This window comes from Acanthochromis polyacanthus, chromosome 10 (assembly GCF_021347895.1).
Source record: "Acanthochromis polyacanthus isolate Apoly-LR-REF ecotype Palm Island chromosome 10, KAUST_Apoly_ChrSc, whole genome shotgun sequence".
In the NCBI taxonomy this organism is placed as follows: domain Eukaryota; kingdom Metazoa; phylum Chordata; class Actinopteri; family Pomacentridae; genus Acanthochromis; species Acanthochromis polyacanthus.
This window is the reverse complement of record NC_067122.1, coordinates 18,265,903-18,289,940: the sequence shown is the minus strand read 5'-3', so window position 1 is coordinate 18,289,940 and position 24,038 is coordinate 18,265,903. Positions and strand designations below refer to the sequence as shown.

The 24,038-nt window shown below is 41.3% G+C and overlaps 1 protein-coding gene across 1 annotated transcript; it reads left to right on the top strand.

Moving 5' to 3' along the window:
- LOC110948185 (neuronal acetylcholine receptor subunit alpha-3-like) lies at positions 1–22,855 on the top strand. The gene is given in 9 exon segments (XM_022189608.2): positions 1–271; positions 16,034–16,173; positions 16,264–16,308; positions 16,411–16,520; positions 17,128–17,335; positions 17,625–18,719; positions 21,568–21,606; positions 21,608–21,640; positions 21,642–22,855. Coding segments are annotated over 9 exon segments (1,782 nt in total). The 5' UTR covers positions 1–213; the 3' UTR covers positions 21,696–22,855.
- The last annotated feature ends 1,183 nt before the right edge of the window (positions 22,856–24,038 follow it).

Sequence of the window (24,038 nt, the reverse complement as noted above, 5' to 3'; positions counted from 1 at the left end):
GCCGGATGGGGGGAGGCGGGACGTGCAGAAGTTGTCCATGTCGGCTGAGCGCACCGCCGAGTCCCAACCTCTCCACGCTCCGGAGCGCAAAAGGGAAATGTTGTTCTAATCCGGAGGCTTCGCAGACGTCTGCCGCAGGTTACTGACGACAACTGTCCGCTCTGGCATCACCTTTTTAATCCACACAAAGCATCGTCGAGCGCTGATGTATCGATGAATTTCTCCGGGAAACTACCACACGTCCTCCTGCTGGTGCTCCTCGCAGCGCAAGGTAAGACGGCGCTCGGTCGCAACGCGCAAAGTAACGTTTCTGTTCCACCGGACCACCACTTTGTCTGTTTATCTCGCTTGTCACGTTAGTTTACATATCTTCTGTGCACCTACATCGCCTCCAGTAAACTCTCTTGTGCGCTTCTAAGTGGCTTTTATTTCCAACTCAGCTCGGTAAAACCCAGTCGGGATTTCATTTCTAAAGAGAACAAGTTAAACTTTCCTTAAATTTAGCTGGATTCTGTTTGTGCACTGATGCATATTGATAATGACAAATAGCTGGAATGGCAGTTTTTAAAATATTAACGCATTCTTCTCAAATTATTCTGGGAGTTGAGCTGCGCACAGCCCGGAGCGACACAGGAGCTGCTCTCCACGTTTGATCTAAGGTGACTCTGTGTGCGTCCTGCACCGCTTTGCAACCAGGGACTAAGTATATTGCACTCCGGTTATTTCCACTCCAAACAAACCCCACGTGTTTGTGAAATAAAGCCTAATATCCCACCTTCAAACTTGTGGAGTCAGAAATTGTGGGGCCCCAGTGGGCTCCATGCACAGGGAATTATTTAAACGTGCCATTTTTAACATGCACACTGGGTTTACTTTACCAAGGAGATGATGATCTGGATCTTGACAGGTCTCATTACAGCTGATATCTCAGTTCCTGCAGTTACTGGGAAGCAGCCATCCATGCAAGAAAAAAAAAGCAAAAAACGAGCCAACATGGCATACATATCTATGGCAGGAAACTCAATAACCGTCAAATTTGATTTCATCCATGATTTCTCCAGATGTGCAGAGCTCAGAGGCTTCCTCTTTCCGCTGAGGTCAGAGGTCAGGGTTAGGTGGTGTAAATCAGAGTATAGCTGGAGCTGTGTGGTCTCAGTGTCTTGCTGGAGGCAAAATCAGCAAGCAGATGGTTTGACAGTGGTAATTACTGCACAGGGTTTACCCCCTACAGGTCATCCTCATGAAAATGTGAGTGGAAATGATAAAGAATATTAATTTCCCTCATGGTTTGGGCTGCACTGAAAAAAAAACAGGCAGGTTGTCTATGCTTAGTTTTGCTCTCTGTGTTTTCTGCTTCTTTCTTTTCTCTTGTATTATAAGGTTGCTTCCACACATATCTTCCATTTCCTTCTGTCTTTGCAGCCAATCTTCAGTGCTGCCTTCAAACAGCAGATTGTGAATTGGGGTCTTTGAGTGTCTCCTTGGGGATCTGGAGCAAAACAACAAATAGATAAAATGCTTTAAAGCAAAATTTGTGTTCCCGTGTAGCTGAATGGGCTATTTTAATCCTGAATTTCATCTGTGTTCGCCTCCACAAACACAGGTTTCTTGGGAGAGCGTCTTCACCGATGGGAACAGCCAGCATAATGGGTATCTATGTGGAGGATGAAATAACTCACTTTTGAATGGCAGCAGCTATGTATTTTTGGCAGCGACTTTGTTCTAAATGCTCAGTGCTGTCTTTACGCTTAACACCTGTCAGTTAAAGAGAGTGAGATGTGTTAGTGTCTTTTTTGAGAATATTCTGTTGCTGAAGTTGATGTTTCCACCCCTCCCTTCAGTGAGGGCAGAAACCACAGAGGCAGTGAAGATGTTTGCAGGCTGAAGGACAAACTGTTCAGCACATAGAACCTGTTGTAATGTCTTCATTGCATGACTCAACGCTGATTATTTCAGCCCACACGAAAGTCACTGCCAATATATAATGATATAAAGCGCACATAGACTTAAACTACACCGAGCTGTGAAATGTCCATTTTACCTGTCAGCTTTAGTTGTTTCACTTACAGATGATAGTTCAGCAGAAATAAAAGTGTTGTCGCTTTGCTAGGTTAATGTCCGTTTATGAATCAATTTACTTTCAACACATAGTTAAGCTCATCTAATTGCCTGTAGGCAAAAACCAACATAGCAGCTAAGGAAGTTGGCCACAGTCAGAGTTGTATTTCTCATTTCCTCTTCATGTGATTAGATTTTATGTGGGATAACAAGCTGAAATATCAATATATTCACTTAATTAATTAATTATTATATATCAATTATGATAGGAGCAGAAAAGACAAACGCATTTACTGCTGGTTTTCTCTTTAAACGTAAAAAACTACTTTCACAGAAACTATTAGAAGCATTTTTATGTGGAAAAACAGGTGTCAGGAGTCAGTCAGACTGATTCTCCTGAACAATAACACAACGATCAGCCACAACATGAATGGGACATGTCCACAGGGTGAACGTGTCATTCATTTTCTCTGTGAAATGCATTCTGGTAGCGTTGCATCACGTTTCAAGCAACAGGCCATTGCGTTGCCCGCTAGGCTGCCCGCACCTCATTTGCATAAGTTGAGGTCTGGCTACTTCACGCAAACGAAGCATGTCGAAACTGAGGTCCAACACCTCACAAAACTTACATAAAACCTCTAAATTAACTGCTGTAAACTAAAATCAGGACAGATTCAGCAGCTGCATTGCTTATTCCTCACCTCAATGTTTTCAGAACTGTTTCCTGAACAGCTTTATTAAACAAGAGAACCATCCATGGTTGGTCTGAAGCCTCTACAAGACTGGTTTCCGGTGAAGGTAAGTGCCTGTCGTTAGTGATGGGAAACAACACATTGCCTCACTTTAACAGCAGCCTAGTACCGTGTGTTGGTCCACTTGTGCCACTAAAACAGTTCTGAGCAGTCTGGGCTGCAGGGTGGGGCCCTCCGTGGAGCAGGCTTTTTCCCAGCATATCCAATGGAAGCTCAATCAAATGTGGAAGCTTCTTGGTCATGTTCCTCAAGCTGTTGTTTAATGGATAGTTTTCGATAAAGTTGGAGCCACATGAATTCAAGGACCCAAAGTTTCCCAGCATAACATTGCATTGGAATGAGTAATCAATGTTATTTACTTTATTGTGAGCGGTTTCAATCTTGTGGCTGATCGGTGTATGTAGGTATTTGCGTGTTCGGAGGCCTGTAGGTGACATGTTTCTTGGTTGTTTCATCTATGATGGATATCTGTTGCTCATTTATCCCAACAAACCTAAATGTTTTGCTGGGAAGTCCCAGCAGGCACCATGTGCTTTTAGATAGGGACTGTAGGAGGAGCTTGCAGATTTGATCAATACAGTGTTTTACTTTAAAGCCCTGAGTGCACCAGTCAGTTTATCCCAGATGTGCTACCTGGAGCTCCTCCTGTGGAGCAGCATAAGTTGCCTTTGTATTGTCACGCTCCAGTCATCACGTGAGAGACACCGGCTTTACACTTCCTGCAACCGACGCAGACTTACAGTGGAGGAGAGAGGATGTGTTCTGTAACACATGGATGAAGACTCCTCCGTTCTCTCTCTCTTTATGCCTCTCTCTTTCATTCTCTTCAGCTGGAGAGATTTGCTACAGCCAGCCGCTTTGTCGCTTTGCCCTTGAACTGAGAGAATTCAAAAGAAAACTGTGCTTTGAAAGGATGACAGTGTCAGCGCAGACAGATTTTGCTCAGTAAGAGGAAATCCCTTCCATGTTCTTGCTAGTTAGAGGTGGTTAACTCGGCTCTAAGGGGAAGGGGGGGAAAGAGAGGATTTTGCCCTCACCTTCCCCTCTCTTTCTCCCATTCTGGTCTCCATCTCTCCTGTCCCCGTTTCCTCAATCCCTCATTGACTGTGTGGGCTTTTGTACGATATTCAACAGGGCTGTGTGTGCAGATAAGAGCCTGAAAAACACACATTGCCACACACAGTCCCAGTGGGGGTCCGATTAGTGGGCTACAGAAGGTATTGTCTCCTGCCATCCAGGATTGAGTGATTTGTCCCCATAACAGAGGAGATGCTGATCCTGCAGTTCATAGGATTGGGGGAGTCAAAAATAGAATCTGGTTGAAGTAGCTTGGAGGTAAGGAAGGAGTGATTTCTTCAGTGTGGGGTGGCTAGTTGGAGTTATGACTTTCAAAATAAAGTGACAGCATATTTTAGGACAGGGGGTTTTCCTTAAGGTTTGAGTGAGGGAAATTGTGCGATGCATTTCCTTGCAGCACCATCTCCAGCAGAAATAGCTGAGAGAGATGTCCAGCCATGCCTGCACTGTGCTGATCTGATCCGCATTATGTTTCAGGCTTGACTCTTTATCTCACTTTGCTGTGCATTATAAAAGGGTGCAGCTGTAAGCGGACGGTGCCTCCAAAGCACAAGAGAGCAGAAAATGCAGGCAGGCTGCTAATAATGCAAAAAATACTGTCATCGCAAGTGATCGTCTCAACAAAACAGAAGTTGCAGTGTGGCAACAATCAGGCGTTCTCTTTTTTTTTTTCTAACAGCAGCTTTAGAAATGGTTTGTATTAAGCCTCTGTAGCTCTTATCCAAGTCTGCTTGTGTTGAGTCGTCTGCATGCATCACAGCATCATCAAGCATATTTGCTCCTCTGCCAGACTTAAATGCTCATCTGAGCTTCGCTTGGAACTACAGAGCAGCTCTCTGGTTTCCCTCCCAGAAGCAATATAGTTGCATTAGAGTCTGACAGGCAATCAGTGTGTGTGTGTGTGTGTTCGTTCGTGTGGCTTAAGGACTGTGTGGCTTCTTGATGATCTTCTTAACGTGATTGTCATGTGATTTCTGCAACCAAACTCTTGCTCCTTCTCCGCGCACACATACTGTGTAACCACCACAGGCGGAGAGGCCTTAGTCCACACCCCCATGGATTGGTTTAAACCATCATCACATTCCTCTCCAACAAACGCGCGCACACACACACACACACACACACACACGCGCGCACACGCACTCCCTCCTCCAGACAGTCCTGCTGCTGACTGCTCTGGGACATCCTGGTCTTCTGTGCTGGCAATGAACTAAGTCACGCTTTGGGATGGAAGGAGGGAAGGTGAGAAATAGAAAGCTAGAGATGAGGTTGCGCAAGATGCGTCAGATGGAGGTTAGGCTTGTTTTTATCTCTCCACATTTCTTGTTCCATTTCACTCTACGACCATTCGCACTTTTCTGTAGTGACGTGCTGCTGCGACTCTTGCGATTTGGCATTTTAAAAAATGTTTTTCCAAAGTGTCTTGCGTTGTTCAAGATGGGAACACACTTATTGCAAGCGAGTAAAGGTCACAGCAATGCATGTCCATGCATTCATTATTTATTTAGTAGCTACCACAAGCTGTTATCACTCAAACTGGGATTTTAAAATATGTCTCATATCTTTCTTTCTGGTATGTTTCATAAAGGCTCAGCGCATTCCTAGTCTTGAACAGACATACAGGTTTAACAATTTTCATGGTTAACATCACCAATGGTACATTTTGCTTTAATTTTTGCATCTTAAATGTTGAGGAAACTTTGTCATTTTCATGATTGATGACAGCCACCGTCTTTAGGGTGTCTGCAGGAAGGCATCTATTCCAATTCACTGTAAACTTAATCTCTGCATTCTTGAAATGACTCTGCAACTTTGCTGTAAAGTCTCCAGCCTCACCAGATTAAGCTTTGCCATGTTGCCCATTTGCCTGCACTGATTTATCCTCATGTTTCATCATAGTTCTTGCTTGTAGTCACCTTCCACGCTCCAATAAATTCCACAATCATGGTGGCAAAAAATAGCTACTGTTTACAAAAAAAAACTGTCTTAGTTGCAGCTTCGTGCTCAGAATCCATCAGTGTGGCTTGTTAATTAGCCCTCCATTGAGCCATCCAGTTATTCATCCATTTTCCATTCTCTTATCCATGGGTAGGTTGTGAAAAACAAAGCAGCTCAGTATAATTTATTTAAGAATTTCCTTCATCTTGATGAATCATGAGAATTCACATTGTTATTGTTTGTATCTATTGAAGCCTCTTCAGCATTTTTTATTGCTCGTCTTGAGTGACTCTTGTCTCGATGGCAGAGTGGGAGCTGGACGCTCCTGCAGCCCTCAATTCTCCCACAATGCTCAAAGAATAATCACAGCCATCCAGTCATTTGATCTACTTGTATCATTTATCTCTTATGCTTTCTCACTACTAAACATTTGAAGCTTTGGTTGAGACTCTTCCCGTCTTCCCTGAATATCTCAGACTTTTTTTTCTGGTTGTTTGTGGTTTGACCCTAGAATGGAAACAGAATTTGCCATTTGAATTGAATACTGATTCTTGCAGCAGCACTCCAGGCATACCAGCCTGTCCTCAAAAGAAAAACGACCACATAGGTCGTCTGTACACGCCCGTATTATGACCGCATGTTAGTTTTGACGTTTCCGACTCTAAGCGGTTGAAGTAAATATCGACACTCCGGTGTGTCAGCTGAACGTCACATGAACACTTTTATCTGACACTATCCCTGTCCCTATCCCTAACCCTAACCCTAACCTTAACCATAACCCTAAACCCGTGCTGGGAAAGTGAGAAAAAGCCGTTTCGCAATTAAATCCGTAATGTGTTCCTTTTCCCGTAGGGGCGCAAACGTTCATACGACCGCATAGGTCGCATTCCGGTGCACGGTGGCAAACGACCTATGCAGTCCGTATGAATTTGAGGACTTTGTTGCGGCATACCCAAGAGCACAGAGAAGATTACCACATTTTCAGAACACCTGAGGTCTCTAACAAAACCTAAAATGCTCGTTTACTGCAGAATCAGATGGTTAATCCTAAGCAGTAGAAAGTATGCTGATTAAAAATCCTCTAACACACTGTTTTCCTAATATGACAAGTCTGCTGGAAAAAAATCTGTTTTGTTAATCTAAGTATTATGTTGTAGGAAGGACATTTTTTCCCCAAAGGATTGAAAAAGAGAGAAACTTTATGATTTGTTATGGATTTGGGGCACAGAAGTTTACAGTCTTCACTGAATACTGATGGAGTCAATGCGGCCGACATGCATGATAGACAGGAAACCGCAGAAAGATAAGACACTAGTACTGACTACTGCAGCTGTGACTGTCAGAAAACCACCACAACCACCGCTATACGACAGAAAACGTTCCCAAAGTGTATTTCTGAATAGTGAATTGTTAATTCCAGCTTCCTGCTACACCAAGGGGCCGCTATAAATAACTATTTTTCAGTGAAACGTAACACAAGGTTCCATCTTTTAATGAGCATAAGGTCATAATCAGTCACATGAATACACATGGATGAATCTTTTGTTAGATTTTTCTTTTGAATGACTGAGTATTGTGTTCTCTCACCTCTTTTTCCATCCCATCTAACTTACATGGATAATTAGCTGCTGACTGTCTGTCTGGTCAGCTCTGTCAGTAGTGTTCAGGATAATTTCACCGTTCTCTGAGTTATAAATGACACAACAGTTGTAATTGTTTTTCTTTTGTTTTGTTTTATGTCAGTACTTTTTTGGGGGTATTATGCAGTCGCCTATGCTCATTGTTTTGAATAAAACGCTCATCTCTTTTGATGATTGCTACATCTTCATCTGTTTGATACATGCAGCAACATTACAGTGAACATAATTTACGTATTATGCAGGGATCAGACAGCACATTATTTCAGTGGTTTCTGAGATGGCTATAGAATCAGAAATTCTGAATTTCTGACCGATAGAAATGGATCAGTCATTGTTAATCAGAAGAAGCTCAATGGACTGACTTTTACATTCACCTGGAGGTTGAGATCATTCACATCTGGTCGATACCGGGTTCACTTGAAAAGGTCAGTCAACTACCATCAGCAGCATCTTTTCTCTAGTGCTTCATCACTTTCAGCTTTTAGTGAAGAAAGTCTTCCAAGCTCCTCATCCTGAACTGTCATACGTTGTCAAAGAAAATGTCAACAGAAAGTCTAAAATAGCTGACACGCTGATCTTTTCGTGAGGAAATCCTGACGTGTCACAGTTTCCTTCCACTATAATACAATACACAAGGTACAGTGAGCAGTTCTTTGTTGCCAACTCTTCGTATCCGTTAGCAGGTAAGGAAACATACTTGTTTTCATTTTTTTTTTTAATCATAAACATATTATTGGATTAGTTCACTGAAATACATTGTTGGCTCACCGTATCAGCTTTACATCTGAGAAATATCTTCTGTGTCGTAAAAATGTGAGTTTGTTAAAGCATATTATAACATATGCAGAAATCCTGTTCTCAAAATTCCCACATCTTCTCAGATGAAAGCATGCAGGAGAGGAGCCACAGAATTTCATGCCTCAGTGAAAGAAAAATCATATGCTGTTCAAAGTGAGTCAAATCAAAGGTGAATGGACATTCTGTTCAAAAATAGCAATGTGTGCATATGCGGAAACATTCAGCTACATGTTTGTACGGCGAGACCTCATTCACGGAGACACACATAAGTTAGATACCATATGCTTAATAGGATGGCCACAGCAAATGCAGTAATCACTGCGGATCCTTCTATGCGTCATTCAGCGTGTCACAGTCGGGCCATCAAAAACCCTGGAGAGTGGAGACACGCTATCTAGCTCTTCTCTGCCTGTTCTTGCTGTCAGTTCCCCCCCCATCTCTTCTCTCCACTGTCTTGCTCTTTGTATCTCTTCTCTATGCACTCACACACTGTCGGCAATGTGTTTTTGGAGGGTAATTAGTTCCTTTAGAGTGTCCACCACTGGCTCCCAGGCTCATCCTGTTAAGCATGTCTGATCAAAGAGCCTCCAACAGGCTGCTGGTCCTTATGCAGCTTTCAGGCTCCTGTAGCCTCGAGAGACAAAGACACACTCACTGTTTGGTTTTCTAATTCTGCATCAATGTGGCTTTTAAGGGTGAAATGCATGACTGCTTCACTTGACTTCAGTTGTGTCAGTACAAAGGCTTGTCACTTTGATATCACGTCACAAAGTCTGGTGAAGTAACGAGCCACGTGTCTGGTAACGTGAGACATGAATGTCAAGCTGATCTGATATGATTTTATCATCAGAGACAAAGACAGTTCTGATTAACAACTTTGCTCTGAAGCTGGAGATGTGAGAGTTGATAAAAGAGGACGGTTTTGGATGGGGATCACTCCTGGAGAAATCTTAGATAATCCAAATAGATTTATTTTATAACGCTAGAATGATTTGTTTGTTGGATGTATTGCAAATTTTATGAAGACATCTGTGTTTAAAAAGATGAAGTATTCCAGTGATTTTTTGATTGTCAAAATAAAAGCATTCAAAGTCAAAAATATTCCATGCCAAGTTTGTGATCATATACCTGTAGAACAAATGTATTTTCTGGTTGTTCTTTGTGTTTAGTGCTAATTAGCAAATCTTAGAATGCTAAATACACATAAACTGAGAAGGCAAACACGATATCTGATATACATCAGTAGTATGTCAAGATTGTTGATACGGTGACCTTAACTAAAGCGACATTGTGCCAAAGAACAGTCAAAGTTGTGCTGCTGTAGTGTCAGTCTAATGTGCTGTTTTTCTTCACCTGAAAGCTATGAAGTTACCATAATCTAAGGGTAGGAGATCAGGCCTAAAATACTGTAAATATAATTCCACAGCTGCATCAGTTGGATGTACATTGTAAAAATAAGAGGAACATTTTCAAAATGTTTTTGACAGTAGTTATTTTAAAACCATGTAAAGGTTATTTTACAGATATTCCCTATTTCGTTGTATTACAGATAACTTATAGGAAAGAAGCATTAATTGACATGTTTAGTCATCATCAGTCAGCAGCTAATTATCCATGTAAGTAGATGGGATGGACAAGGAGGTGAGGGAACTCAATACTCAGTCATTCAAAAGAAAAATACAATGAAAGATTCATCCATGTGTATTCATGTGACTGATTATGACGTTATGCTCATTAAAGGCTGGAACTCTCACGTTTCATTGAAAAATAGCTATTTACAGCGGTCCCTTGGCATAGCTGAAGCTGAAAATGCCCCAAAAAAAGCCATACGTTAAAAAAAGATATCTATATCTATATCTATCTATATATATATATATATGTACGTGTGTGTGTGTGTGTGTGTGTGTGTGTGTGTGTGTGTGTGTGTGTGTGTGTGTACAGCACCAATTACAGTTCAAAAAAATCTTGTAAAGACGCTTTACAGAACCCATATATATGCCTGAAACCCCAGAGCAAGCCCTAAGGCAACAGTGGCAAGGAAAACTCTTTTAACGGGAAGAAATCTTGAGCAGAACCCGTTTCTTTATACAGGAGGACCCATCTGCCACTGGCCGGCGGATTGAGAGGGACAAAAAAGGAAAGATAAATATTTCTTCAGTCTACATGTGCTCTAGATTTTAATCTAACTTGGTTTCTAAGGGGATACATTTACTCATGAAATAAGTTAATCATCCTGAACCACCATTGCTTCAATCCTCTGTCTGCTATTTTCACATACACACTCACAAATTAACTGCTGTACCTCACAAATTAAAACCTCACGTTAAATGCCGGGGAGTGTGGCGAGCAGTAAAAGCAGTGTATAATCAGCCGAGGTGAAAGTGCAAAGGTTATAATTAACTTCCTTTAAAGTGAGGCTGCTTAAGATCTTCTTTGGCAGAACAAATAAAGGGAATCAAGGGAGCGACTAAACCAACAGAGGGTGGAAAAAAACACTGGCTTCATTTTTTTCTGTCACAATGAACAAAAGGTCCAATTAATTGACTGATTATAATTGCCTTGGTTTCCCCTCACCCAATTAGAGGCTTAAACAAGGTTCTGACAGTGCAGCGAATCAGAGAGCAGCAGGCAGTTTTAAGACAGGTACCAAGAGCTGAAATTACACAAGCGTCTCTAGAGAAAGACGTTTTCATTAAGCTTTAAGAGTCAACTTGCCTCTTCAAGTGACCTCAGAAACTTCTTCGGAGTTTTAAAGTCACTATATAATGCAACTTCTTACCAACTGTGTGGATGCAATTTTGTCTTCAGTTAGTGTATTTAAGGTTTTTGTTACCAACAGCTTCATGAAAAGAAAATCAGCTTCTACTTTTTTCTTCCACTCTCCTGCCTTATTTATTTTCTACCAGTGTAGCAATTATGACCAGGACGATGAGTTTAATGAAGGCAAAGCAGCTGAAAACATCTGAAAAAACAGGGCCTAGTCCGCATTTATCACACTGTATATGATTGACTTCTGCCTCCTCTAGTATGCACAGCTGTGTGTGCTTCATCTAAATCTGATATTTAGGGAGACGATTACTACGGCATCATTTTAAAGGAATGTTGTGCATGCAAATTATTCAGATTTATCACATTATTGCGGGCGTTTTCTGCATAGACAAATTTTGGTCCGAGCCCCTCGAAACAGGTTTTAGATAGCACCAAAGAAAAACCATCAACACCAAATTTACAAGAATGGAGAAAAATAGACATTTTAATTAATCAACTGGTCAGAAAGAAGGGATAAATCACAACTTTCTGTCTAATAAGGTAATACAGAATCATTGCCTTTACTGTTGTGCATCATCACCCCAAAATTCCTATTCTGAGCCTGAAAAACTTTGCGTTTTTTGCTGAAGCCTGCTGTTCATGTCAGTATTTTGACCTTTACGGTGAACTAAATATTGTCTGGAGTCTTATCGGTGTATTCGTTGTCTGTGCACCAGATGTTGCGATTACATAAGTGTTTTGTTTTAGTGATTGAAATTTTGAGCTCAGTAAGCTGAGTTTCCCTCTGAGCTGCTCCGAGGATTAAACTAAATAGTATTAAAACCTGTAAAAGGCTTAAGAAGTTTGTTCACTGTGTTTCTGTGCTACTGTTAACAAAGTCTGACATTATCTGGAATTTGTCTGATTCTTAAAGACCCTCAAATAAACTAAGCTGGCATACATTTCAGTGATACTTATCCGACTCTGGCAAGTTACAGTGGATTCTGTAAACATGAGCTAATGAGCTAGTCTCGTAAAATGAAAGTTCAGACAGACTGTGAGCTGAGACGTCTGCAAGATATTCATCCAAGTGTACTCCCAGTGGCAATAAATGGAAGAGTGGCTTCATGACTTTATTGTAAGCACAGTGAATATGAAAAAAAAAATGCTATATTAAAGTATTAACCCTGCTGAAAGTCAGTTTACAGAAGGTGACTGTCTTTGGTACAGCATCTTGTGGCATCTGAATACATTCTAATATCAAAGTAAGGTATATATCAGCTATGTAATAATAACAATAATAATAATAATAATAATAATAGGAATAGAGTCCATGGGAAAGGGGCTCTCCCTTTATTTTGATCAACAAAAAAGAGCATCCAACCAAACCAATCTTACACTCCAGTCATACTTGCTTAGTTTTCTTGCTTAGTTTTTTACAGTTTATATATATTTAGGGTCCGAACACTGACGGTGCGAAGACCCTATTGAAACCCTAGGGTTTTTTTATTATTATTATTTTTCAGCCGGGAAATCGGCCTTTTTGATGCCCTTAATATACATGAAAACGCATGAAAATCGCCACACACATCAGAACCAGCGAAAAAGTTTAGGGGAATGGCACACTTGCGTACCAAAATGGCTCAACAGCGCCCCCTAGAAAATTAAGAAAATTCAGCCCCCGGACAGCATTTGACATAGATTTCTGAAATTCGGTACACATATGTAACTCGTCAAGATGCAAAAAAAAGCCTCTTGGACCATTACCCATAATCCAATAGGAAGTCGGCCATTTTGAATTATGTATCATATTTTGGACAATTTTGTGTCATTTTTGGACACTTTTCAAAATCTATAAACTCGAACAGCGTAATCCCGAGAGAGCTGAAATTTGGCCAGGATTTACTCCAATCATGGGTGATCAAAAGTTATCAAAACGCTCTGCAAAAGTCTGAGGGCGTGGGAATGGCGACCCACAGAATGCGGCCATTTTGAAATATGATTCATATTTAATCATTTTTGGACATTTTCAAAAATTATTAACCCAAACAGCGTAATGTCTAGAGAGCTGAAATTTGGTCCGGGTGTACACCACTCATGGGTGATCAAAAGTTATCAAAATGCTCCGCAAAGGTCTGAGGGTGTGGCCATGACGACCCACGGAATGTGGCCATTTTGACATATGATTCATATTTTGGACAACTTTGTCATTTTTGGACATTTTCAAAAGCTATAAACTCAAACCAACTAACAATGAGAGAGCTCAAATTTGGCCAGGATGTTCTCCAGTCATAGGTGATCAAAAGTTATCAAAACGCTCTGCAAAAGACTGAAGGCGTGGAAATGGCGACCCACGAAATGCAAGCATTTAGAATGCCTCGCCATGAAACAGGACGTGCTGTCTAATTAGCCTGTACATGCTCCAATCTGCTTCAGATTTTACAATTGTCATCAGAGTCCATTCACAGTCACATGCATAGGCCGATATACACTGACAATCATAGTGCTACCTGGCGGCCATTTTGAATGCCTCGCTATTAAACAGGAAGTGCTCTCTAACTGGCCTGTACATGCTCCAATCTGTCTCAAATTTTACAAGTGTCATCAGAGTCCGGCCCAATGTTACATGTAACACCTGGCAGCCATTTGGAATTCTCGCCATTAAACAGGAAGTTCTGTGTAACTACCCTGTACATAGTCCAATCTGGCTGAAACTTTACACTCTCAGTTTTAGCAGCGCTGCTTGTTTAATATTTATATTTTCTCCCTTATATGGGCTTGTTTGCTATATTTTCTGCAAAAAAAAAAACTCTCCCAAGGTCAAATTTTTTGGCACAAATTTATATATCTTGCATGCACATTCTGTAACATAGAATTTCACTTGTTATTCTTCTTTGTTTCGGTATTAAAACATCACAGAGATAAAAAGATAATAAGAGAATGAAGAATAAAGTAAGACAGTAAGGTAGTTTTCCATGCGTTTTGGCTTGTAGAGAGTGAACTGACTTTACCAGAAAGTGTCCCAGTAAAGATCCATGTTTTATTTAGTTGTTGTCAAGGAAACAAACCTTTCCAGTGAACATGGCTATTTGTGTGTATATGGGTTGTGCCCCAGATGCCCTTTTGGTGAAACACTTTCACCTCCTAAAACGGTTCATGCGGCTCGCTAAGTGCTGGTTTGATGATGTGAGGCTGCGCTGAATAATGTGTGCTTCACTTCTTGACTTGAAAGCTGTAATAGAAAAGGTTGCCGTGTCCTTTCCCTTTTGTTGTTATTTGTGCTTGAAGAAAATAAATCGGCCAGTCCAGAATCGAAGGACAAAGAAATGGCCAAAGCAGAAGAAGAAAGTGAACATAGAACAAAAGGAAAATGGGATGAAGACAAGGAAGAATTTAAAAGAAGATTATGTGCATTTATGATGTGATGTATAGAGGAGCTAGAGTGCAGCTTGTTGAAGCCACTTAAACAGCGTTTCTGAGGGTGTGATGTGGCTTGAGTGTGTGCCGTCCCAAGTGAGGCAACATTTTCTGCTTGGACAGGCGTGGGTCCATGTGCCATCCCAGCACCAATGTTACTAGTGGCAGTTTTCCACAGTATGACCTTCACTTACAGCCTCAGACACACACTAACACATCTGCAGACACTCCAACCAAGACACAAGATTCTTAGAGCTTTTCATGTTTGAAAACTTCGTAAAAGCTTTGCTTTCATTGTGTGAATGTACAAATAAAATGCCATTTGCAACACACTTTAATTGATCGTAGTGGTCTCACTGATTTAATAGCTCAAACATGATTTTGCCTATACAGAACTGAAGTACTGAGAAGACTGTGTGGATAGGTGTGACTATTTGGTCAGAATGTCCACTGTCAGGTCTGAAGCATGATGGAGGTGACCACAAAAAAGATGCCATTCACCTTTACTGCATTCTTGAGTAAACTTAAAATATATGTATATCTACAAGGCACATCTATGAGTGAGTTTTTAAATAATGTAGACAAGTGTGTTGGTTAGGTTGTCTAAAGTAGATACTAAATGAAAGTGAAGAAATATTGCATAGATAGACAGACAGATAGATGGATAAATAGCTTAAAGATTATTGAACTTTTTGGACAAAACTGGTCTGTATTGTAGGAAAAATTAAATTACACTCAGAAAAGTAATGTTTCTCTGCAGAATTACAAACTGTGTGGTGCACGGATACTTTGGACTTCTGACTTGATTGTTACTCTGCCAAGGAACACAGCAGAGTTGTGTGATGATCACTGTACGTTTATCCTTCTGTGAATCTGTCTGTCTGTGCACAACATTACTCAAAAACGGATATGGATGAAATTTTCAGGGAAGGTCAGAAATGACAAAAGGACCACCTCAACAGATTTGGGCAGTTATGCAGCTTATAGTATGGATCCATGGATTTATTAAAGATTTCTGTATCATTGCCAGATAGCGACACGGCGTCACTGTAACTATGACAACAAGTGAACGCTACGTCAGCTGCCTGCTGACAATCACATTGATTGCGAATCCACATTGAGATTTATCCATCAGAATCTTATGACTGAGCAGCCTTGGCGGAATACTGCGCTCTGAGTGCTTGTGAAATTGTTGGGATTTACAATAAAAGGTGCAAAACTGTACAGAGTAAAAATAGAACTAATAATAATCATATAAGAGCTGTTCTGACTTATGCAGATTCAGTGTGACTCCTTATGTGTGCTATTTTCTTTGTGTCTTTTCTTACTTTCTCATTTGCTAATGAACTTAATCCTTGATGAGAGCATAACATTCATTTACACATCCATATAATATGTGTTTAGCAGACACTAATGTTAAACCTTTTGAGTGACTGACCTTTTTAGGGTATTGGAGTCAAGTTCAATTTGCCAGCTGTTATCATCTTGATTGGCTCCACGAAGTTTACATTTCACTTTAATTTCACTCAATGTAAAGTGACAGTGTTTTCCCTCCTCTCCATGTTTTATGTCATGGTAACTGCTCATCTTGTTTTGTTGTAATAGGCTGCTTTTCATCGAAAGCGGAGGACAGATTATTCCGGAGGCTGTTCCGAAGGTACAACCAGTTCATCCGGCCAGTGGAGAATGTATCTGATCCGGTTACTGTGGAGTTTGAGGTGTCCATATCTCAGCTTGTTAAAGTGGTAAGATCTGTCTTTCAATAAAAATCACGTTTCAAAATATTCTCTGAACAATCCGTGCACTGAACTGATATGTCCTGTTTGTTCTTTCAGGATGAGGTGAATCAAATCATGGAAACCAACTTGTGGCTGAGACATGTGAGTGCTGGTCATGTCTGATCCTTCATGAGCTGCGTTGTTTATTTGCTCACGGTGAATTATGTTAAGATCTAACTATTTCTAGCGTTGCCTGTCTTTCAGGTGTGGAACGACTACAAGTTGAGATGGACCCCCGTTGAATATGACGGGATTGAGTTTATACGAGTTCCATCCAATAAGATTTGGAGGCCAGACATTGTCCTGTACAACAAGTAAGTTTTTTTTTTTAAAAACTAGTAATAATTATTATTATTTTGGGCTTTTTAGCTTTTATTATAGTTGAAAGTGGAGTTAGACAGGAAACATGGGGAGAAGGGTGAGGGACTATAGCCCCCGTTTACGGGTTGCCTGCTCAACCAGTTGAGATACCGGAGCACCCTCAACAATTAAGTTTTAGTGCATAAATGCTAAACAGTAAAGGTCTCTTTTGTCAGCTTATCTGGTGTCGTGCTGAGAAACATAGCTGCTATCAAGCTTTTTCAGTGATCATTTCCTTACACTTTCACATCTGTAAAATTCTGAGTATGTAGTGTGTCATTTTCTGTCCTGTCTTTGCCAGAGTAGCTGCTGCAGCTACATTTTAAAGAAACATCTTGCGTCATACGCAACCAATGCATTAAATATGCATGTCCTTTTACTTGCCAGTAGGACTAATAGTGTGACGTCAGCCCGACTGACACCTCGCCCTTTAACTTTTCAAAAATAGTATATTTACTCTATTTCTTTACGTCGTGCTTGCTAATGATATTCAAGTATGTTTTCTGTTCCCTGACCTTTTTATTCAAATGCTGTAATGGCCTTGAAAATGCTCCCTCACAGTGCTGTAGGTGATTTCCTTGTGGAGGACAAGACCAAGGCTCTGCTGAAGTTTGACGGCACAATAACATGGGTCCCTCCAGCGATTTTCAAATCCTCCTGCCCCATGGACATCACCTATTTCCCCTTCGACTACCAGAACTGCTCCATGAAGTTTGGCTCCTGGACCTACGACAAGGCCAAGATTGACCTGGTGCTCATTGGCTCAAAGGTCAGAGGAATCATCTGGTGTCACATGGGAGTGATCTGGTCTAGAAATGTTACTGTACATGACATATTTTTAATTCTTCTTAGATTGGATTTGTGTTTAACATTTTTGAGAATATTTTAGTGTTGATCCCTTCACTTTTATGTCACAAACCTGACTTTTTAAAAAAACAAAAAACAGACACCTATTAAGTGGATTTTGAATAACTTCTTGTCTGACTTTGTTAGGTTTTCCAAAATGTAGTTTTTTCTAAAGCTTACTACGGTAATCATATTTGCGTTTACTTCACCAGGTGAACCTGAAAGACTTCTGGGAAAGTGGGGAGTGGGAAATCATCGATGCACCGGGATACAAGCACGACATCAAGTATAACTGCTGTGAGGAGATCTACCCGGATATCACCTACTCCTTCTACATCCGCCGCCTGCCTCTCTTCTACACCATCAACCTCATCATCCCCTGCCTCCTCATCTCCTTCCTCACCGTGCTGGTCTTCTACCTCCCATCTGACTGCGGAGAGAAGGTCACTCTGTGCATCTCCGTCCTCCTTTCCCTCACTGTGTTCCTGCTGGTCATCACGGAGACCATCCCTTCAACATCTCTGGTCATCCCTCTGATCGGCGAGTACCTCCTCTTCACCATGATTTTCGTCACGCTAAGCATCGTCATCACCGTCTTTGTGCTGAATGTTCACTACCGCACCCCAATGACTCACACAATGCCGGAGTGGGTGAGGGCGGTGTTCCTCGGGGTGCTGCCCAAGGTGATGCTCATGAGGCGGCCTATTGACCAGGGCTGCTCCTCGCCTGCCAGTATTACCGGAGGGATGTCAGGAAGCAGTGGAGGAAACAAGAAGAGAAAGAACAGCATCGGAAGTGGATCGGGAAGTGTAAGTGTTGGAGGTATAACTGGGGGTGTAGCTTGTCAACCGCTGGATAGTGGCGCAGGAGGAGGAGGAACCTCGTCAGCTGGAGGCTCCATGAACTGTGTGGAGTATGGCGACATGAACCGCGACTTGAACCGCGACCTGAATCGTGACTTAAACCGTGACTTAAATCAAGGCTTGAACCGTGATTTAAATCGCGATTTAAACCGTGACTTGAACCGGGATTTAAACAGGAGGTGCCCCTACAGAGGCAAAGAGGTGCCGACTCCCGTTCCACCCCCGATGGTGCCACCACCGCCTCCTCCTCCTCCTCCCCCCCAGGCACCTCTCAACCAGGGGCCCCAGGAGTCGGAGCTGCCCAAGGTGCCGAGGCCACTGAGTGCTCCATCGCCGGTCAATGCTGTCGTCGCGTTTTCTGTGGTGTCGCCAGAGATCAAGCAGGCCATTGAAAGCGTGAAGTACATCGCAGAGAACATGAGGACTCGCAACAAAGCCAAAGAGGTACGTACGCTTGAGTTGTGTGTGTTGCTGCTTGTATAACTGGGGAAGATCATTAGGGGCAGTCTCCGTGGAGACCTGTAAATGTATTTATTGATGGCTATTTATTTTTCTGAATTTCCATTTAGTGCAATTTAATTAGATTTTTATAGCACAAATTCACAACATGAGTCATTTCGGGGCACTTCACACAGCCAAGACTTTACACTAATGTATTACGGAGAGAAGCCCAACAAATCCAGTGACTTGGAATGATAGCACTAGTTTGCATCTTCCATTAAGATTGCTGATATTTCTCAGCAGAAGATCTAATAATGTGAAATCATGGTTAAGTATGACACTGAAAATGTCCAAGTTCATAGAGAGAAAGAGTCTTACTGCACTGTTTGAGGATGCTGTTTGACAAAATGAAGCTGCACTGATAACCAGAATACTACCCACAGAAAAGCAGAATTCTTCCAAACACATACTGTTTTTATATGTAATAAAGAAAATAACATTTGAGTCTTGAAGGGCCAATCCATTGAATTTTACACGTCAGTCCGTTTACAGGCCTTGGGGAACACGACTGAAGTTCTGCAAAGAATTCTATAAATCCTTTTGTAGCCTCAGAGAGAGAAAATCGGATAAAATGCTTTAAGTGACATTATTTGAGGAAATGGTGGCGGAGCTACAGGTTTGAAAACGAAAATAGTCTAGGGTTTGGAGTTAAAAAAAGAAAGCTTACCAGGACTTTAGTCTGCTCGAGGCTTGAGGCTGTATTCGTCACTACTAGTATAGCACGCACTGAGTCTCTGACCACTTTGTCAATGGTTGTCCTACATAGTTGCTAAAATAGCAGGTTTTCTACAAGGAGTAAGACATTGTGGAATATAAACACAATATCTCTGGTTCTCCTGCATTGGTCTTTATCCTTCTTTTTTTAATTGTTTTTAATTGTCTGTTAGGAGTCCGATAATGTTATGCAGGCATAAGAGCAATTTTCTGTCTTGTAGAGTACACAACAATAACAACATTCATAATTATAATAATCTGTCTGCATTCTGTGTGCAGTGCTGTCAAACCTGCTCACATCTTTTTTTTTTACATTACTGTAGTAGCATCTTGCATGCAGCTGTGTGCAGCTCTTGTTCTCACAAATTGCTGCTTTCACAGCCCTGAATGCTGCTACAAATACGTACAGGAACATTTAGAGTAGCAGAGAAGACACACAAAACCTTGAGCTGCTACACTTGTGAGGACATTGTACAGACTCACACTCATAATTACTCAGAAAACTGCAGAATCTGGCTTTTTTCATGCCCCCAAAATTAAATGCTTTTGCAAATAAATGTGTGGCGTATGTATGGTGTTTTGGGGTAAATTAAAGCTAATCAAAACAAATGCAGGCAGAAGGGCAGCTAAACTTTGCAGGGTCAGTCGTGGATGATGTGACCAGAGGCACCCAGTATTGCTAATAACAACTCGCTGAAAACAACTCCTCAAGGCCATGACAAAGCCAGAATCCACCACAGAGGCGTATACAAACCGTAACTGTAAATTTGAAATGCCTAACCTGAAGCTTTGCCTTAACCATGACCTGGCCTTAAAGCAAAGTCATGATTAATCATTTAGTATATTTTAGAATGTTTTTTAAAGAATAATGTAAACAGATTAATACATTGCACAAAAATACACACACTCACATAACAAAGCTCTGCTGCATGTGTGCCATCTCTGCATATGAGGTGAATTTCTACCTAGCTTAGTAAATGGCAGAGAACCCATTTACATGGCGCTATAAAGGGAGTGTAAAGCCGCTTGTTTGCTACAGATTGAGGGCTTTGTGTGCGCCTCTCTCACACTCTGGATGGTCCTGATATGTTTTGTTGCTGTCGGCTCCATCTTTCTCAGCCAGCGCTGCGGTCTTTTCTTGATGCCTTGGTGGAGTCGCTGCACCTGCCTCCGGCTAAACACACAATAGCATCACGGATCCATTGCAGCTATGATCTTATTGTCCCACACACTGACTGACTGGAGGGATGCTACTAAACAGGCTGGTGCAAATGTTTTAGGCTCTTAACATTGATTTAGGATGCTTTCAGGGTGACAATATATTATTATTTATTAGTTAAGCCTTCTTGCAATAGATCAGGTAAATCTAAAGCTAAAAAAAAAATTCAAAAGAAATAACTCAATATTTGGTGTAACCACAGATCTTCCTAGTTATCAATTGGCATATTATGTATTCATGGTAATTGGCAGGTAGATTTGTGCTACGTCTTTGGAAAACTTGCCATAGTTCCTGTGTGGATTTAGGCTGCTCGGTGTCTTCTGTCTCTTTGTACAACCCCAGACTCCTTCATAGTATTGAGGTCAGGGCTTCTTTATTGTGTATTTTTGTTCTTCTTTTTGCTAAAGTCAGTCCTTTATGATTCTGACTCTGTTTGCAGTCATTGTCATGTTGCAGGTGAAGGCAGGACTGATCAGACAACTTCCTGACTGTCCTTGTGATTTGAAAACATGCTGAAACATTTGCACAGTACTCCAAACACACCGTAGAAACTATTCCAACCAAAGAACATGAACAGGAGGTACGCAATAGTGAACAATGATGGCTCTCTATTAGTGTCTCTTACACAGAAATACAGAACACACACATATTTCCCTCACAGCCACACAGCTGCAGTGTTGACCCCGTTGACATGCAGTGGATGTGACAATCTGCACCGTTGCTATAGAAGTTCACAATTTACCATTAGGCAAAGGCGCGGGAGTGTTGGGAAACAGAGAGAAAGAGAGCACAGCGCTATTGTACGGTATTATTTTGCTGCTTATGCACGCACCTAAATTTCCTTCTTTCTCTCCTCAGGTGGAGGATGACTGGAAGTACGTTGCCATGGTCATCGACCAGGATTTTCCTGTGGGTTTTTGTGACAGTGTGTGGTGCTGGGCACTCTGGGACTCTTCCTCCAGCCGCTCATCAGCTTCCTAAAATGAGACGCTTGTCTTTGTCATCGCTCTCCCATTTCACTCTTTCTGTCTCCTCCTCTCCATCTCTATACCCAACTTGAATTATCCCCATTGCAGTTCTCTCACATCAACACTAGAGTACATTCGTCCTCCTTTTCTGTTTCTTTGTTTCTCCTGAATCTGTCTCTAGCTCTTCTCTGGGACTCCATCATCATCCGTGACTTACAGCTCTCCGCTGTCTGTTTTCTCGCATGACTTATTCGGATTTCCACATTTCTTCAGTGTTTATGCCCTGTCAATGTGCAGGCAATGTCGTCGTTGTCCAGTCTCCTTCTTCGCATCACAGTTTTTTCCGAAACTTATTATCACGTTGACTCTCCTTTCTTTGTTTTTCTCGTCTCCTGTGCCGTCCTTTGACCTGCCACAGCTGACAGCTCATCTTCTCACATTCGTCTTCATTCTCCATTGTGGCTGCCTTTCCATTCTGTGTGTTTTACTAAAAGATGTGCACTAAGTCATTGGTATTGTACAGTCTTGTACAATGTCTAACATGGTCAGGTAATTACTTAAGGGATTTTTATTTAAATGACTGTAGAAGAATCTATTAAGACATGAATCACTAAAATAGAACCTGAATAACTTTGCAATAGCACGTTGTCATTGTAAAGCCAGTGCAATAAAGACAATACACTATTGTATGGTACAGTATATACTCTTAAGTTTAAATATGATTAACTGTTACTTAACTGTTTTTTGACAGCTGGTAATAACTTTGTCTTTTCTTGTTGAACCTGAAAGTACATTTCCCTGTAAATACCTTTGTAAGATATAAGTGAGTCATGCATGGCTTCTGAGAAGGACACTGACTGTGGCTGTACACCTTTAATGACGATGTGTGTTTTAATCTTGCACCACACACACACACACACACACACACACACACACACACACACACACACACACACACACACACACACACACACACACACACACACACACACACACACACACACACACGGACGACAGCAGTGCAAACTTGCAATGTATAAAAATACTTTAAAATGCACAATGTAGATTAAACTTGTAAAAAGATTTAAAATAACGAAATGCCTCAAGTCATTTCTAAGATGTTGAATGTTGACATTCTGTTTGATGACTTACCGACTTTAAAAGGGTGTATGACTTCACTGTTGTGTCTCTGTGTGAATTCTGTAAATCGGTGGTAAACATACACCGATCAGCCACAACACTTAAAGCCCTCACCGCTGAAATGAATGGACATTGATCATCCTGTAACACTGCAATGTTTTCCTGGGAAACCTTAGATCTAACTGTGCATGTGGATGTTGACATGTAGAAACCATTTTAGCAGAACAAGCATCTTTCATACTGCAGACACTAGCAGCTTCCCTCAGTATGACTGCACTGACTCAAAGAACATGAAAAAAGAGCCAAAGGTGTTGACTCGGCCTCCAACTCCCCAGATCCCAATCTGATTAGTGTCAGATCAGCCCCGGTCCTGGTGAAAGACACCATAAGACACCTCAGAGGGCCCATCTCCATGTACTGACTGGTCAGAGCTATTGTGCCCCATGAGGACAACCCACACAGTATTAGGCAGGTGATTTTTCTATTGTAGATGATCAATGTATAGTGGCGCATGTTTTTTAAGCTGACAAGTAAAGGAATAAGCAGCTGCTGAGTAAAAGATAAGAGAAAAGGACAGGTTTTAAAAGGCCAAATGGAGATGACGCAGGGTAAAAGACAGGAACAAGACAGAACGGATGGAAAACTGAAAAATCTACAAAATCACACTGCATGAACAGAATAGATCTGGACAAATGGGCACTAGTAGCTTATGAGCACAAATGAAGCAGCTTCAAATCACTGGAAGTCATAAACTGCACTGTCAAGAACTTACAGACATATATAGTCCGATTTTGTACTGCAATATGTAGACATGACAATTGCCCCAAGCCACTGAAAACAAATAAAAGCTGCAAAGAATATTGCAGCAAACGCAAAGATTAAACTTGAGAGGACCTCTTTGTTTAGCACAACATAATCAAAAACACCCAGCACTGTATAAACAACTGCACTCTGTTATTTTTCATCTTGTGTAGCAGCTCAGAACTGGTCTAGTTAAAGCTGAGTTGCTATTATCATCCAGTGAGTATCAAAAAACGAAAAAGGGGGAATTTTAATTCACGGCTGCTTCATCAATAACCTTTTTATTGAGCTTTTCTTGAGCTTCTGCTTCTAAAGCAGTGATTTTCAGAAATGTGATAAATGAATGAGGCTGCTGTCTTTGTTGTTTTGACACATAAGTGCTGCATAGTAGCCTCTATTAACAAGTGTGCATTTCTTAAA